The 18,442-nt window shown below is 46.7% G+C and overlaps 1 protein-coding gene across 1 annotated transcript in view; it reads right to left on the reverse strand.

The window, feature by feature from the left end:
* Positions 1-7,940, reverse strand: part of SHANK2 (SH3 and multiple ankyrin repeat domains 2) — a 303,970-nt gene extending 296,030 nt beyond the window's left edge. The window contains exons 1-3 of the mRNA XM_083163796.1: positions 7,727-7,940; positions 847-1,050; positions 490-561 (exon numbers count right to left, since the gene is read on the reverse strand). Coding sequence (XP_083019922.1) covers positions 490-561; positions 847-1,050; positions 7,727-7,930 — 480 coding nt within the window. The 5' untranslated portion in view covers positions 7,931-7,940. The remainder of the gene's footprint in view (positions 1-489; positions 562-846; positions 1,051-7,726) is intronic.
* Positions 7,941-18,442: the final 10,502 nt, after the last annotated feature.

Below are 18,442 nucleotides of genomic sequence, written 5' to 3' on the forward strand. Positions count from 1 at the left end.
CAGCTGTCTTCATTGTGGCGGCGTCCATCTTTTGAGGGGCACAGGGTCCCTAATGCTGTCAGAGAATCTGTGCCTCCATGGTGCCGATCCCTCCCGCAATTACAAGATTTAACTCCACCTGGGCAATGAGCATTTAACCTCCTATGGCAAGGATAATGTAATCCCCTGGCAATGAGCACAGAATCCCCTATGGCAACAAGCATGTAATCCCCCTTGGCAACGAGCATGTAATCCCCCTTGGCAAAGAGCATGTAAACCCCCTTGGCAACGAGCATGTAATCCCCCTTGGCAACAAGCATGTAATCCCTCTTGGCAACAAGCATGTAATCCCTGGCAATGAGAATGTAGGTAAGTGGCACTTACTGTATGTACCTAACACTGCGATTAATCACAGAAAATTAATGCGATTAATCACAATTAAAAATGTTATATGTTGCCCAGCACTCATTTTAATCCATATTTATTTATTAAAAGAAACCTTCAACGTACCTTTGTGTGCAGCTTGGCAATCTGTTTCTCATCAATACTGGACTGCTTATACAGCCTCTTCTTATAACGGAACTGCAAGAGACAAGAGCACAGAATTCACAACAATTCAATGTACACATTATAAACCTGCCAGATTATAAGAAAGCTACGACTCCAAATAGATTTCCTTGTATGTTCCCCTTTATAAATTCTAGGTGGCGCTGCAGCAACTTCTGGTCCAGAACATTAGTCGGTGACTGAAATATCTTGAGATACCAACTATACAGGAGGCAGCATCAGGGTAAAACACTAAACATAGGGCACAAGTCTTTCCATCCTTGGGGCATTTTTAAGGGATTAGAACCAGAACACACAAACCTCCAATGCAGGTACCCCCCTGCTCATCGGCTGGGGGTATTCCCGCAGAAGTCGCTCCTCATACAGGAACTTTCCATCTCTCCCGTTACTGGAAGGCTGGTAGAGGCCGTAGTTGAGAACGTCCTTTAGGCTCTGATTGAGAGTGCACAGGATCCGCTGCTTCGCCACCCAAACTGTGGCATTGGGGTTAAACCGGATACATTTCTGGAAACAGTCAACAAAAATACAGAAACAAAAATAAGTTCATACTGTATGTGTAGCTGTGGAAGCATGGAACATCTGCTATGTATGATGATGGGATCTGTCAACACAAGCATCCCTCTCCCAGCACTGTGCCCTTACCCATTACAGTACAGCATCCCTCTCCCAGCACTGTGCCGTTACCCATCACAGTACAGCATCCCTCTCCCAGCACTGTGCCCTTACCCAGCACAGTACAGCATCCCTCTCCCAGCACTGTGCCCTTACCCAGCACAGTACAGCATCCCTCTCCCAGCACTGTACCCTTACCCATTACAGTACAGCATCCCTCTCCCAGCACTGTACCCTTACCCATTACAGTACAGCATCCCTCTCCCAGCACTGTGCCCTTACCCATTACAGTACAGCATCCCTCTCCCAGCACTGTGCCCTTACCCATCACAGTACAGCATCCCTCTCCCAGCACTGTGCCCTTACCCATAACAGTACAGCATCCCTCTCCCAGCACTGTGCCCTTACCCATCACAGTACAGCATCCCTCTCCCAGAACTGTGCCCTTAACCATTACAGTACAGCATCCCTCTCCAGCACTGTGCCCTTACCCATTACAGTACAGCATACCTCTCCCAGCACTGTGCCCTTACCCATTACAGTACAGCATACCTCTCCCAGCACTGTGCCCTTACCCATTACAGTACAGCATCCCTCTCCCAGCACTGTGCCCTTACCCATCACAGTACAGCATCCCTCTCCCAGCACTGTGCCCTTACCCATCACAGTACAGCATCCCTCTCCCAGCACTGTGCCCTTGCCCATTACAGTACAGCATCCCTCTCCCAGCACTGTGCCCTTACCCATCACAGCACAGCATCCCTCTCCCAGCACTGTGCCCTTACCCATCACAGTACAGCATCCCTCTCCCAGCACTGTGCCGTTACCCATCACAGTACAGCATCCCTCTCCCAGCACTGTGCCCTTACCCATCACAGTACAGCATCCCTCTCCCAGCACTGTGCCCTTACCCATTACAGTACAGCATCCCTCTCCAGCACTGTGCCCTTACCCAGTACAGTACAGAATACCTCTCCCAGCACTGTGCCCTTACCCATTACAGTACAGCATACCTCTCCCAGCACTGTGCCCTTACCCATTACAGTACAGCATCCCTCTCCCAGCACTGTGCCCTTACCCATCACAGTACAGCATCCCTCTCCCAGCACTGTGCCCTTACCCATCACAGTACAGCATCCCTCTCCCAGCACTGTGCCCTTACCCATTACAGTACATCATCCCTCTCCCAGCACTGTGCCCTTACCCATCACAGTACAGCATCCCTCTCCCAGAACTGTGCCCTTACCCATTACAGTACAGCATCCCTCTCCCAGCACTGTGCCGTAACCCATTACAGTACAGCATCCCTCTCCTCGAGCACAACTCCCTTTCCCATTATAGTATAGCAACCCTCTCAGCACACCTCTCCTCTAGCACAGCACCCTATCCCATCATAGTATAGCAACCGTCTCTTCTAACACATCACCCCTCACCCAGTGCAGCAAGACTCTCCTCTAGCACAGCACCTCTCTCCCAACACAGTACAACACCATTCTCAGTACATCTCTCCTCTAGCACAGCACCCTCTCCCATCATAGAATAGCAATGCTCTCAGCACATCACTCCTCTAGCACAGCACCCGCTCTATACACCTCTCCTCTAGCACAGCACCCTCTTCCGTTACAGTATAGCATCCCTTTCCTCTAGCACGCCACCCCACTCCCAGAGCAGCAACCCTCTCCTCTAGCACAGCACCCCTCTCCTCTAGCAAAGCACCTATCTCATCATAGTATAGCAATGCTCTCAGCACATCAATCCCATAGTATAGCACCCCTCTAATCTAGCACAGCACCCTCTCAGCACAGTACCCTCTTCCATCACTGTACAGCAACCCTCTCAGCACATCACCAATCTAGAACAGCACCCCTCTCCCATCACAGTTCAACGCCCCTTTCCTCTAGCACAGCACCACACCTCTCCTCTAGTACAGAACCCTATCCCATCACAATTCAACACCCCTCTCCTTTAGCACAGCACCTCTCTCCTATTCAAGTACAGCGCCCCTCTCAGTACACCTCTCCTCTAGCACAGCACCCTTCTCAGCACCTTCTGGGGTTGACCTAGACACTTCTACTTTTCAGTGCCCACCTAACAGAGCAGAGCCACAGAGGAGATGGTCTCCTGCAGTGATGATATGAACGTCTGGTTGCTCAGTAGACAGTAGTGGGGTTGCTGTACATGCAGAATGCAGGGTTTAGTACCTGGCACCTACTCATCTGTTTCTGCCTAAATCTCCGACCTTCCTAACGGCACAAGCCCACACACCTCAGTAGGGTTCCGGTGAATAGTTAGGATAAAAAATGTGTTTGCAGTATAATATCTTGTGAATTGTAGTTTGCATTTCTCACAGCATATTGGTTGCAAATCAGTACAACTATACCACTATAATGGTGCAATAAGTGCATGTTATTATGCACGTTGTGATCCCGGAGATTTGTTGAATTGCAGTTTTGCATTCATTACTATTTGATGTTACTGTGACAATGTCCATACGGCTGACAGAAGGGTTGGTGCAAGCGATTCATAACAAGATCAGTCGCGGAACCTCAGAAGCAGAGAAACACTTAGATGTGTCAGTCAGACAGGGAGCGCTACAGTATTATATCATTACTGCAGCAGTACACAACACAATAGTCTGAGCCCCTAATAGTCACAGCGAACAAACAGAATGAGTGAGCGTCTGAGTGGTTTCAACGCCTCTTTATAAAGGTTATAGTGAGTCATGTGACACTTATCAATGATTGGAGATTGGCTACATTGCAGTTCATACACTGTGATTGGCCAATTTAAGCAGGTGTTAGTTTTCACAAATATCAGTATTTTAGGGTCAGGTGATCACTAGAGATGTAGATGACCATTATTATTATGCTTTATTAATGTGGTGTCACAAGGGTTCTGAGGCGCCATACAAAGTACATACTGTAAAGGAAACCGTAAGAACAAAACAAGAACAAAACAGTAAGTTTCACTACTAAACATTGCAGGACATGGACAAGGTGTATAAATGGTTATGGGTCATCATGCACAAAGTAAACATAGACAAACGGTCGACACCTGCAGGGGGACCCTCCCAGCCATTCCTTGAGGGTAGGTGTCTTTAGAATAAAACCTGCATGTCTCCTTGGACTTGAGAAGTTAGTTGTTAGTATTGCATGCCATAACTCATGGATTATCCTCTATGAATTAGGTTAGTATGTTAACGTTGGGGTATTTACGTTCTCAGTCCCCAGTATTATATGCACATAGATATGGTGGTATGCTTATGTTATACAGCAGTTATGGATAGGAGTCCGGCTTCCAGTCCCCGGTGTGTATCTCCGGCCCCTGGTGCATATGGGTACGTCACTATGGGCATTAGGATGCAGCGCACCCATCAGGTAATATAGGAGTTTGTTTGTGGAGATTTTATTCTTCCATGTAGGAACCCAATAGCTGCACTATACATACAACAGACAGCGGAGAGGTTTTCCTTATTCCTCATTCATACAGCAGGGTCCAGCATGAAAGAGTCAGACAGAAAGTCGACATGCAGCGTTGACATGACAGAATGTCAGCATTTTATTCCTGGCGGCCCAGCAGTGACTTACTTGCTCCCAATAGCTTTAGTGTTGTCGACATGGTCCCGACGGGCACATGACTGAGTTTTGGCGGAGTCATCTGATGGAGAGGTATATCAGTGAGTGCACTGGTTCTGTCCCTATCCCCAACCCTCAACCTAATGCTTAACCTCTACCCCTCCCACCATAGCCTAATCCTCCCTAGTGCCTAACCCCTCCCACCCAGAGCCTAATCCTCCCTAGTGCCTAACCCCTCCCACCCAGAGCCTAATCCTCCCTAGTGCCTAACCCCTCCCACCCAGAGCCTAATCCTGCCTAGTGCCTAACCCCTCCCACCCATAACCTAACTGCTCCTTATAGCCTAACCCCTCCCACCATAGCCTAATCCTAATCCTCCCTAGTGCCTAACCCCTCCCACCCAGAGCCTAATCCTAATCCTGCCTAGTGCCTAACCGCTCCCACCCATAGCCTAAACTCTCCCTATAGCCTAACCCATCCCACCCATAGCCTAACGGTAACCTCTCCCACCCATAGCCTAACCTCTCCCTATAGCCTAACACATCCCACCCATAGCCAAACCGTAACCTCTCCCTAGTGCCTACCCCTCCCGCCTGCAGCCTAACCTCACCTATAGCCTAACCCCTTTCACCAGTAGCCTAAAGTTAATCTCTCCCTAGTGCCTAACCCCGCCCACCCATAGCCTAACCCTAACCTTCCATAGTGCCTAACCCCTCCCACTTGTACCCTAATCCTAACACTTCCCTAGTGCCTAACCGCTCCCACTTGTAGCATAACCCTAACCTTTCCCTAGTGCCTAACCCCTCCCACCTGTAGCCTAACCAACTCTCCCTAGTGCCTAACCCCTCCCACCTGTAGCCTAACCACCTCTCCCTAGTGCCTAACCCCTCCCACCTGTAGCCTAACCACCTCTCCCTAGTGCCTAACCCCTCCCACCTGTAGCCTAACCCTTATGACGACACTCAAAGAACAACAGGATTTCAGATGTCAGCACTCACAGTGTCATCATGTTGCTGGTCAACATTTTTAAAACAACTATTTACATTGTTATTGTTGACCTAATACAGCGACCAGGTTTCCATTATTCTTCATATTTTCAATCCTACAGAACCATCATTCCTATTCCCACTCCTAACACATTACAAGCGTCTTCATCAGCTTTCTGTAGCCCGAGGCCGTCTGTCCTCTGACAACATTTGTATAGAATCAATAACAATACTGGGAATGATCAGCGCTATAAAAAGGTCTGCGGAGACATGATCAGCCCTACAGCTGCATGTTCTAACCAGGCTACATACATATATATATATCATGTCCACTTATAGTCCAGCGTACAACCCTTCCGCCTCTCCAGCTACCTCTTCTGTACCTATTACATACATTACGGTACTGTATTTTGAACAGAGCACACTTTTTATTTTAGCAGTTATCTGTTCAGTACAGATGTGGAGATGCAAGAAACCAATATCCACAGATGTGAAATTTTAACTTAAGCGTATCTTTAAAATACACACAGATCAATATATATTTGGACACACACACAATTATTGTCATTTTAGCTGTGTACCAAAGCATATATTAGTTACAGTTCTTTAATGAATATGCTTCTAAATCAGCGTTGAGTATTTACATCCACATTGGAAGAACAGTTTAGGAATTACAGGTGTTTAATATCCAGCGCCCTTTTTTAAAAAGGGACTAAAAGTAGATACTTAGCTCAAAAGCTGTTTCATGGACGGGTTTGGCCTATTCTTTTATTGTATCTTGTTCCCTTAATCAGGCAAAAAGTCTGGATTTGATTCCATGTGTAGTATTTGGATTTGGAAGCTTTGAATCCACAACAGGGGTGGTTTGGTTATAGGGCTAACAGGGAAGATTTCCGGTGGGCACATTTAAAAAAAAGGCTATAACAACTCTAGTAGTTACCTGGCCTCAAGTACCTAACGGGACTGTGACACTTACATAAAAGCAATACTACGCTGTAATACAGATAACAATGCCAGGCTGAGAATTTGGGGACAACTTCGAAACGTTCTTGTTTTGGAATTTTTTAATGAAAAACATAAAACCTTTGTTGTGCTATCTAGCGATAATGGCCCCACAATACAGAAAGTGATCGGACAGCCGTGGGTAATGGCCGGATTACCCTAAATGTCGCACCCATATAGTGTAGCAGTGACATTACATCACTGTGACTGGCTAGAGAAGGAAATGGGCCGGACCTGGTGCGTTTGGTTATCTGATCAGCACAGCAGGTTCCCTATAGAATGCTTTTTGCTAGTTTATGTCATTCTTGCTTACTGCCAGCAGTACTGTACATTACCCCTGCATCATATTTGGAAAATTGATTTTCTCACAGCTTCGTTCTATTCTAACTCAAAGTTACCTAATTCATGTTACAAGCCCGGAGTGACACACCATGTAGGAGGTTACCAAAAACAATAAGCCTGTCCTACACAAATAGCATCTTAGTGTTGTCCATACAATACAGAGAGCACTCTAGTGGCATGAATACAATACAGATAGAGTCCTAATACATACATACAATCCAGAGAGTATCCTAGTAACCCATATATAATACAGGTAGCATGTTAGTGACATATACACAGTACAGACAGCATTCAAGCGATATATATATATATATATATATATATATATATATATATATACATATATATATATACATACATACATACATACATATATATATACACATATACACATACACACACACATACATACACACACACACACACACACAATACAGAGTGCATTCCTCTAACATGTAAGCAACCATTATAGCTGTCTAATCAGGGCTTAGACACTGACTGCACTTATCTGGCATCTCCTGAAAGTGGGAAAGTGGGCCCCAAACATGGACTTTAAGGCACCCGATGCTAGAAGATTGTCATGCAGCCTGGCACGCCAAGGGGGGCTTCGTGGCATTTAAAAAGCAGAACAAGGACCCTCGCCTTGCCAACAGGACCACTCACCGTTTGCTGTAGATCTGGGATTGCGATCCTGATAACCATCGTGTTGGTCTGAATATCCTCCAGCCTGCTAGTCGGACGCTCAGCCGTAGCCCTGATGGTGTCATAGATGGTCTCCTCCTTTGAGCTGTCTGATTCGGACTCCATTGAGTAGTCTGAGAAACTCTGCGCCATCTCATCTTCACTGGAAGTGGGACTGCGTGGCATATTCAGCGGCGCTCAACATAAACCGCTACGGATGAAGATCACACAAAGTGTTAAAGAAAACAATAAAGTCGTCGTATACATGAGCGAGAACAAGCGACATCACATACATAGATATATACAGGTTTCTTTATACAACAAGGGAAGTGGTTATGAATTAGAACCTTGCATTTATTATCTTAACACATGAATGTAAAAGGGAGATGTGATAGCAGGATATCGCCCAAAGGTGCACAATGGCCTCCTTGTCTGTAACTCGCAGCCAGCCATTCCGTAGTGCTCACCTGTCTGCCACCAGAGAAAGTAATGACGACACTCCTGAGGGGCTGACCAGCTCGATCACACACCGGCCAGATGCACTAAGCTTCAAAAGTGATCAAAGGGAGAGTGAGAAACAACCAACCAATCAGCTCCTACCTGACATTTTTCAAACACAGTCTGTGACATGGCAGGCAGGAGCTGATTGGCTGGCTGTTTATCACTCTCCATTTGATCACTTGTGAAGCTTAGTACATCTGGCCCGCCAGCAGTGTTTGAGCAGCGTTACGGAACTTATCGGTCATCTTATCGGTCATCTAATAAAAGAACTGTGCTGCATTTCAAACACATGCACATCGCATGGGGTGCGGATCATTAGATTGACAGTAATTACTTCAACAGCCAATAGGTCAACCACTATTGGTCGGCAGGTCAACACATTAAAAAGGTTGACATGACGGGAAAAGGTTGACATGAGTCTTTCACTTTTTTGGGGAATCTATGCCAAAAAATCTGCCGAAATGGACACCGTATAAATGCACCGCGGCACTCGCCATGCTTCAGACTTGGTGCCTTGATAACCCTTGGCACACTATCATAATCTAACTGTATGCCCGCGTGGATCGTGAAGTAAGAACAAAGTTGGTTTAAAAAAAAAAAACTCATGTCAGCCTATACCTGTGTCAAGCATTTTCATGTTGACCTTTTGCTTGTGTCGTCATTTTGTCAATGTCGACTTTTTTCAGGTGTCAACCAATTGACGGGATCCTGCAGAGAGGATGGTCAGCAAACACACTGATCTCTGCTGCATTTACAGTCACACCTGCAGAGTCACTGAGAAGGGGTTTGTTACTATATGCCAGTGTCTAGGAGGTCTCTCCCTACTTCAGGAGTCCCCCAAACCCCAAAATTACTATAGGCCAGGGATTGGAGGCAGTGGCGGTCATACCTTCTTTGGGGAGGGGGACTGCCTCTGGCCGCAGCCGCCATGGGGGTACTGCAATGCAGGCACCTCCCTCCCCCTGTTGCCACCGCAGCCACCGCCTCTCCTCCCAGTTGCCGGCGCCTGTGCTATGATGACAGGCGCCTGGACTGCAGCGGCAGCACAAACATCGGTACTGTGCATGCGGCCAGCTTCTATGGGTTGCTTCGGTAACAGCCCATAGAAGGGAATCATGGTACCGGCACCTGTGTAATACAAATGACAGGCACCGGGACCGGCGCGTGCGCAGTACCGATGTGGGTACTGCGCATGTGCAATCGTGAAATTGCTCGCCAGTCCGTGGAGAGGCGTCCTGGAGAACACCTCCCAATGGGACTGCCTTGGTGACTGGCAGGTCACTGCCAGTCACAGTGAAGCCAGTGTAGTCTCACAGACCGCATCTGGCTTCACTTGACTACAGTGGTGGATTTTACCTCGGGGGGGGGGGGGGGGGGGGGGGGGGGGCTGCAGCCCATAGGTAAAAACCGCCACTGATTCGAGGTCACTTTCCCCCTGGAACTCTCCCTAAACATCGGTCCAAAGATCCCTATGAGGGTATTCAATCCCGAGCACTATTTCCGACAGGGGAAATAACGCTCGCCATCTATTCAATGCTGCCTTTCCAACAGCATTGAAGGCGGAATTCAACAAAACAAATCCGACTTTTAAACCAAAACGGACGTGGATTGTCGAACTCACGGACGGGTTTAAACAATCCACTGCTATTTCCACTGCCATGCCCTCTTTTCAGCAGTCAATTCCGCCTGTTGAATACCTGTTGAGCTGGTCGAAAACAAATCTGAGTGTCGGGAAGTTCCGACAGTCGTAATCCCAGATTGAATACCGTCCTTTGTGTCTGGATCTCAGGCACAATAATTATATAAGTACCCCAGATCGTCACAGCAAGTACCCCTGGTTTAAAATCACAACCAAAGGCAAGTTCAACTGCTGATCCTGGAGACACAAGGTAAGCCGATGGCAGAGCACTTCCTTTGTGGAGCTACAAGTTCTACCACATTTTACCATCCAGAGGAATTTAAAAGCTCACAAAATATGTGAAACCCCAGGATGCCTACTTGTTATAGAAATCCCTGTAGACCCTGTAAAAATTTGTAGTTTCAGCACAGAACACACTTTCATTCAAAAGTTACTGACTGCACACTGCCATATTTCTGTAAGAGTCTGTCACAGTCCCCACATCACTGACTTGATCTGGCTATGCAACTAGTCAGGTGCTTATCATGCCTCACACCTCAGTGATGTCACCTGTTAGGGTGGATTCTTATGAAGATAGATTCAGCAACACCTGTGTGCAGGCAGAAGGTAAGATTTAACCTAAAAACATGGAGAAGTCCCTTCCAGTAATATTTCCCTAAATCTGCAGCCTGTTTAACACCCCAGAGGATCTTAAATCAAATCTACTGTGCATGCCGGTTTCATTTAACACCATCAGTAATGTCCATATCAAAAAGTGTGAATTAAAGAAATAACAAATTACAAGAGATTACCCTGTACAACCCCAATTTTTAAAACCAACGATAGAAACCGGCCTGCAGGGATAGGACTGCGCCCCGGGGGAGACTGCAGCATCTGACAAAACACAGATTTAGGAAGGAGCGTAGAAGTAATAGCGGACAAGAACCATTCTATCCAGTTCCTATCCCTGCATCTTCTGTATGAGGGAAACGGAGAATGATCTCCCCATAGGAAAAATTCAGTGACCCTCAATACGTTACTTATAGACCCAAAATGTTGGGGTATGCCCATTTCCCCAGTGAGGTGGGCAGACTGGGGACTTGGTGGCAATGGGCCTGATTCAGTAGCAGTTGCAGTTTTGCTAAATGCAACTGTAATCTCTCGCATCCTGCCTGCCCAGCGTGCAAGTCCCACACCCCAATGCGAACACAATTATATTTATTTACAGTGTCTTATATAGCGCAGCAGATTCCGTTACAGTGTCTTATATAGCGCAGCAGATTCCGTTACAGTGTCTTATATAGCGCAGCAGATTCCGTTACAGTGTCTTATATAGCGCAGCAGATTCCGTTACAGTGTCTTAATATAGCGCAGCAGATTCCGTTACAGTGTCTTATATAGCGCAGCAGATTCCGTTACAGTGTCTTATATAGCGCAGCAGATTCCGTTACAGTGTCTTATATAGCGCAGCAGATTCCGTTACAGTGTCTTATATAGCGCAGCAGATTCCGTTACAGCGTCTTATATAGCGCAGCAGATTCCGTTACAGTGTCTTATATAGCGCAGCAGATTCCGTTACAGTGTCTTATATAGCGCAGCAGATTCCGTTACAGTGTCTTATATAGCGCAGCAGATTCCGTTACAGTGTCTTAATATAGCGCAGCAGATTCCGTTACAGCGTCTTATATAGCGCAGCAGATTCCGTTACAGCGTCTTATATAGCGCAGTAGATTCCGTTACAGCGTCTTATACAGCGCAGCAGATTCCATTACAGTTTCTTATATAGCGCAGCAGTTTCCGTTACAGCGTCTTATATAGCGCAGCAGATTCCGTTACAGTGTCTTATACAGCGCAGCAGATTCAGTTACAGTGTCTTATATAGCGCAGCAGATTCCGTTACAGTGTCTTATATAGCGCAGCAGATTCCGTTACAGTGTCTTATATAGCGCAGCAGATTCCGTTACAGTGTCTTATATAGAGCAGCAGATTCCGTTACAGTGTCTTATATAGCGCAGCAGATTCCGTTACAGTGTCTTATATATCGCAGCAGATTCCGTTACAGTGTCTTATATAGCGCAGCAGATTCCGTTACAGTGTCTTATATAGCGCAGCAGATTCCGTTAGAGTCTTATATATCGCAGCAGATTCCGTTACAGAGTCTTATATATCGCAGCAGATTCCGTTACAGCGTCTTATATAGCGCAGCAGATTCCGTTACAGAGTCTTATATATCGCAGCAGATTCCGTTACAGCGTCTTATATAGCGCAGCAGATTCCGTTACAGTGTCTTATATATCGCAGCAGATTCCGTTACAGTGTCTTATATAGCGCAGCAGATTCCGTTACAGTGTCTTATATATCGCAGCAGATTCCGTTACAGTGTCTTATATAGCGCAGCATATTCCGTTACAGTGTCTTATATAGCGCAGCAGATTCCGTTACAGAGTCTTATATATCGCAGCAGATTCCGTTACAGTGTCTTATATATCGCAGCAGATTCCGTTACAGCGTCTTATATAGCGCAGAAGATTCCGTTACGTCTTATATAGCGCAGCAGATTCCGTTACGTCTTATATAGCGCAGCAGATTCCGTTACAGCGTCTTATATAGCGCGGCAGATTCCGTTACAGCGTCTTATATAGCGCAGCAGATTATGTTACAGCGTCTTATATAGTGCAGCAGATTCCGTTACAGTGTCTTATATAGCGCAGCAGATTCCGTTACAGCGTCTTATATAGCGCAGCAGATTCCGTTACAGTGTCTTACAGATGGAGCGTGTCCCATCTTTGGGCGGCGCTCGCCAGATCCCTTGCACTGGCGAGTGCCGGCGATAGAGACTGGGACGAGCGTGCATCTCACACACACGTGCGTCCCAGTTTCCCGTCGGCGGGGGGGGGGGGGACCCTGTCTGTCTCCGCTTCAGAGAGACGGACAGGGTTAGGGGGGGTGGGGGTGCGGCAAGGAGGCTGAGACCTGGGGCGACCGTCGGCGAGGCGGCGGGGACCCGGGGGGAGCCCCATTGTAAGGGGATGCTATGAAGATCAGCCTCGCAGCAGCATTTAGCATGGATTGCAGTGGCGAGAGTCTGTTCTTGGGAAGACCAGTTAGGAGACCATTGCAATAATCAATGTGGGATATAATGAGTGGGGTTTTCAGTTTTTTTACCTGAATGTCAACACAGTCAACATGGACACAGCTTAAAGTGCACCGTATTCCCTCGCATCGCTCGCTGCGCTCGGCATAGTTATTTTATTCTCCCACCACGCTCTAGTGGATGATACGGCAAATACCACCTGTTGGCACATGTCGGCTCAAAAAACAATGAAAACCCAATGTCGACCTTTTCACTGTGGACCTAGACACTGTCGAACTAATGACCTGTCGACCTTTTCCCATGTCGACCTAATGACTGACGAACATCATGCTGTACCATAGAACCGCATCCCCTCCTACTTATCTCTATGAAATTAAGTACCGCTAGTGACCACGCAATGGATTTAATAACTGCTTTGTGTGCTAAAAGAAGTCATAACAGAAAGTGAGAGAAATCTTTGCAGGGACACTGATCTGTTTCAAACTTGCCTGATATGGAGAGAGGTAGCCATGAAGACAAAGATTGGAGGTAGGAGCAGATAGGGACTGGGGTGGTGTGGGCTAAAAACAGATCATACCTCCCAACTGTCCCGATTACAATCCCGTTATCCCTCCTGTGGGTAGTAGTGTCCCGCGTGTGGGGGGCGGGCAGTTCTGTGGAGTTCACCGCTTCCCAGATGATGGTAGCTACAGTGCAGGGAGGGAGGGAGTGCAGGGAGGGATCCGGGGGCATCACTGCCCTAGACCACGCCCCCTCTGCCCGAAAGCCCACCAACCTGGTAACCCCACCCCCTTTTGGGACGTGCAGGTCACGATTTCCAACGGTCAAAAGTTAGGGAGGTACACAAATTTTGAAAGGGGGCATGGCCACAGGTAAAAGGGGTGTGACGACACCCCCGTTTCTATACTTAGAATGGGCAGTTGGAGACCCAAAAAAGAGGCCATAAAGAAACGGTACTGTACCTGACAAAAAGGTACCCTGGGAGGGTATGTGAACGGAGATGTCTCCTAAACGTTGAGCGATCTGATCCCATCTGCCGGGGAATAAATCATTCTTAGATACTCCTACAGTAATTGAGCCTCTGTTCCCATAACTATATTTTAGTTGGCACAAAGTAATGTAACAATATTAAAACCGTAAAGTCCTGTAAAAAGTAGGACAACGCGGACAGAAATAGAAACCGTAAATAAAATAAGTAGCACACGGGAGTTTAATTATTATTATTACATTAATGACAATGATCGTCGTTGTATATTAATAGCATCAACGCTCTTGAGGAACTCTGTATAAGTATGAGGAACAGTCTACAGGAGAACAGGTCTACAGCTACTGGCTTTACTACTAGTACGCCCGCTCTAAGCTAATACATCGAAAGCTAGCCTGCCACCTTGTGAGTAAATCCAGCGGGCAGTCAGCTTGCTTTAAATGTGACACAGGTATTACCCCTACTTCCAAAAGACCTAGGGCCAGATGTATCAAGCTTCAAAAGTGATAAATTGGAGAGTGATATACAAGCAACCAATCAGTTCCTTCCTGTCATTTTTCAAACCCAGCATGTGAGAAGGCAGGTAGGAGCCGATTGGCTGGTTGTTTATCACTCTCCATTTGATCACTTTTTTTAGCTTGATACATCTGGCCCCTAGAGCCTGATTCATCGGCCCTCCCTGCGCACCCATGGGAACGCCCTGATCCAGCAATGTCACCGCCCCAGGCCCTTCCTTCCACGCAACGAATGGCCCGGCAATTGTTTAACTCACCAAAGCCGTTTAGTGGGGTCCGTACATGCACAAATATGCACACCCCCAAACATCAGAACGGGGCCAAATTCAGCCCATTCTGAGTGATCATGAATTAGGCCTTAGATACAATGCGATCTAGAACAATATGCACGAAGAACATCGCTCCGTGTATGGGCACCTTAAGAGCTGGCACCAACAATCTGTATTACCATTTACAGCAGTGATACCAATTATAGTGGTGCCATCATTTACCAAGGTGAATAGAATCCTGTATCAATGCATGCAGTTCCTCTTCCCTGCCTGGGGTATCACTCTTTGCTTCTAACACAGTCTGGTCTGCATATCAGTGCTGAAATACAGACCACACTGTGCCAGAAGGACCCCAGCAGAGAGTGACACCCCGGGCAGGGAAGAGGAACAGCAGTTTTTTTTTTTGAAGATGCAGGATACTAGTATGAACACTACATTGAGGGTGTGGAACATCTAAATTAATTTCTGTTCCCCAAGCGCAGGTGACTGCACCCACAGACCGTATAATAAACAGAGCGAGTGTCCCTTGTGCTTTATTTCAGGTTATTACAATGTGTAAAGCGACAATGTCATACAGACAAAGCAGCGGGAGAATGACAGTTATCTATTTCTCAAATTGATGCATAATTGCCGATGTTCCTGAATGTATGAATGTAACGCTGTCACACAACACTATTCAGAGATCCGGTTACAATACAAAGGTTGCATTACGCAAGCAGAATTATTGGCATGTGTACAAATATTAACACATACTAGTCTGACGCTCACTGTCAAAGCAGCTATGTTGTGGGCATATCCAGATGGATAACATTCTAGAACCCGGTACCGTGCAGTTCCTCTCTCCTGCCTGGAGAGTCACCCAGGCAGGAAAGAGGAATCGCACATGTTGTGACCATCAAATGTCAGCGACAATAAGTCATTTGACTTTTAGGTAGTTGTGTTATCACGGCGCCCAGATTTTCTATGTACGTAAGCGTAGTGACATCGTATCGCATCGCAGTGCATCGCATGTATGCCATACAATGCGATGGGATGCGATTTTATATCGCACCCTATCTTTTTAATGGTCTATACCACTAAATGACATAAAAATGCCACTTCCCCCCCCACTATCCACGTCCGTCCGCCCCCCACTATCCACATAATCCCGAAGCGTGGCGAGAGCAGCGAGCCCGCGAGGGGATGCGGATTACTTCACAGGTAGACCGCGTCCCCTTGAGTGTGATACTCTCCGAAGCGGTTTGCTCCTGGGATCTGCGCATGTACACACTAGTGCATGCACATGTGCAGTCCCTGACCATTGGGGAAGAAGACGAATTTGGCTCCTTTGTCATCGGTCCATATCAGAGCAGATCATGGAATTAAATCGCCTGTAGTGTGGCCAGTGGGAAAACATTTTTTTTTTATGTAATCGCAGAATTCCCTCTCACACTCATTCTACCGCTATTCTCTCTATATTTCGTGAGTTTATAAAGCTTGTCTCCGTAAAATGTTTTATGTCGACCAATCACAGCCCAACTGTTGTGGTAGCAACAAAATATATATCAAATAATCCAGCAAGGTGTCTGTCTCCGACATGCTCAGTAGTTGTTGGAATCCTCAGTTGAGGACACTAATGGGAGAGTTCAGATCAACCGTCAATCACCAATATACAGTAACGAATACACTTTGATTGGGCAGCTACTGTACATATTCATTTGGGCCAATCGCTGAAAGCATTACATACTGCCTATTGCATGTCACTGCATACATCTACGAGCAGCGTACAGCACAGGATAATGTTATGGGTGCTATAAATAACACATTGGCTGAGAGTCCGCAGCAAGTTTCTAGGAGTGAATTTCATCATGATCTCTGCATGATCATGGGCTTCACCTGGGAAGCCCATGTGTCTGAATACATAGCCCTCCTATTATAGCCTTTATGTAGGCAGCGGTGACCAGGAACCTTTCTGTAGATGTGTCGGCAAAAAGACGCATTTAAGTCTTTTTAAATGATACCATGTAGAAAATGCAAAGCATTCGTCTATGACAGATTAATACCCAGCTGAGCGCCAGAGGCAAAATATCCAATTTACAGAAATAAAGCGAAACTACAGAAGAGTGGAGGTTCCACCGCGGTCACCCAACCGGCATCTACCGGTCACCAAACCGCTACCTACCGGTCACCCGTCTCTGATCTGCCCATACTGTAGGTGCCGATTCTGTGGGTGCTCAAGGGCCCGAGCACCCACAGGAATTAATGAGCACACACGCCTGTAACTCCAGAGTCCCAATTCCAGGCCACTGTATTTGCTTGTTGAGCCTTTCAACAGGCTTGAGCACTCACCAGCAAAAACATAAAATCGGCACCTCTGAATCTGCCGCCACCAGAGACAAGGGGAAAGGAACAAATGTAGCACAGCCCTCCGTCACCTAGGTATGACATGTTACAGCAGGTGGGGGGTATTAAGGGAGGAGGGAGCCTTGTGTAGTCTCAATCTCTGCCCCCTCCTCTCTAGCTGGCAGAGCGGTAGACTCTGATCACTAGGAGACCCTAGAAATGTCCCGGAGTCTAGTGCAGATGTCATGGTCTCCGCCATTTCCCCAGTGATTTGTGCTGCTGTCCACGCTGTACTCCAGAGGGGGTACGTATTGAAAAGTTGGGTGTAGGGGCCCATGTGCAGTGCAGACACCTCACCCATTATAGATACTGTGTCGCGGGTATATTGGGAAAGTGCATTTGAACTTTCAGGTGGGAATTTCAATAGTTTTTTTCCACTTTTCACAAACTTTTATGTAAAACAATTCAATAATCACCAGAGAGACATTTTATTGTCCCAAAATACAAAGTATGTCGCTCTCTGTTCTGGTGCATCTAGCAAGCTCTGGTCTGTAGCTCAGTGCTGAGATACAGACCAGAATGTGCTAGACGCACCAGAACAGACAGCGACACCCCAGGCAGGAAAGATAAAGTGCATGGGTTATAATAGGTGCACAGTGCTAGAATATAATGCATTAGCTGCCTCTATGTCAAATCCATTAATCAGCACCGAGCAGAACAATATATACGATTCTTCATCAACTCTACCCCCCATGCATAACAGCTGTCCGCAACTTAATTGGGCAAATACCAGAATCATTCGGAACACTTTGTTTATTCTCAAACACAGTGCTCAGTTTTCCAGGTCACCCGACAGGTGCACTCATTACTGACTGACACATTTTAAAAGGTGAAGCTAATTATCTCACTTGATTCTGTGAGGAGTCCCGCACAACATGCACTGTGTGGGGTCCTGAGGACCGACTTTGTGAACCTGTGGCTTATTCCAATGAAATAATTCAACTCTTCACTTATAGGAAGCTAAGCCATGTGGGAATTACTTGCTAATTAAGGTATTTTTAGAGAAAACACAACATACAAGGAGACATTTTAACCTAAAACTGACTGATGACACACAACTTATTGGGGTGCAGCCCACTCGCAAATCAAAGGGACCTGGGACAGTAGCCCACCTTCCTTCCTACGTGTGCGTCACTTTTCCATGCCCTCCACACCAGCTCCCCAGACCTATTGCGATCTCACACAGGGGAACAGTAAATACATACAAGTATGGGGTTCTGTCTGAACAGCTCATAAGGCGTCAACACACAACTTCTCATGGGGAGAACGGTTGAGAAAAGAAAAATCCAAAAGACAATGAAACCAATGTGAGTATCAATCACTTGCACACAATG

This window comes from Crinia signifera, chromosome 11, assembly GCF_055691185.1.
Source record: "Crinia signifera chromosome 11, ASM5569118v1, whole genome shotgun sequence".
Lineage (NCBI taxonomy): Eukaryota > Metazoa > Chordata > Amphibia > Anura > Myobatrachidae > Crinia > Crinia signifera.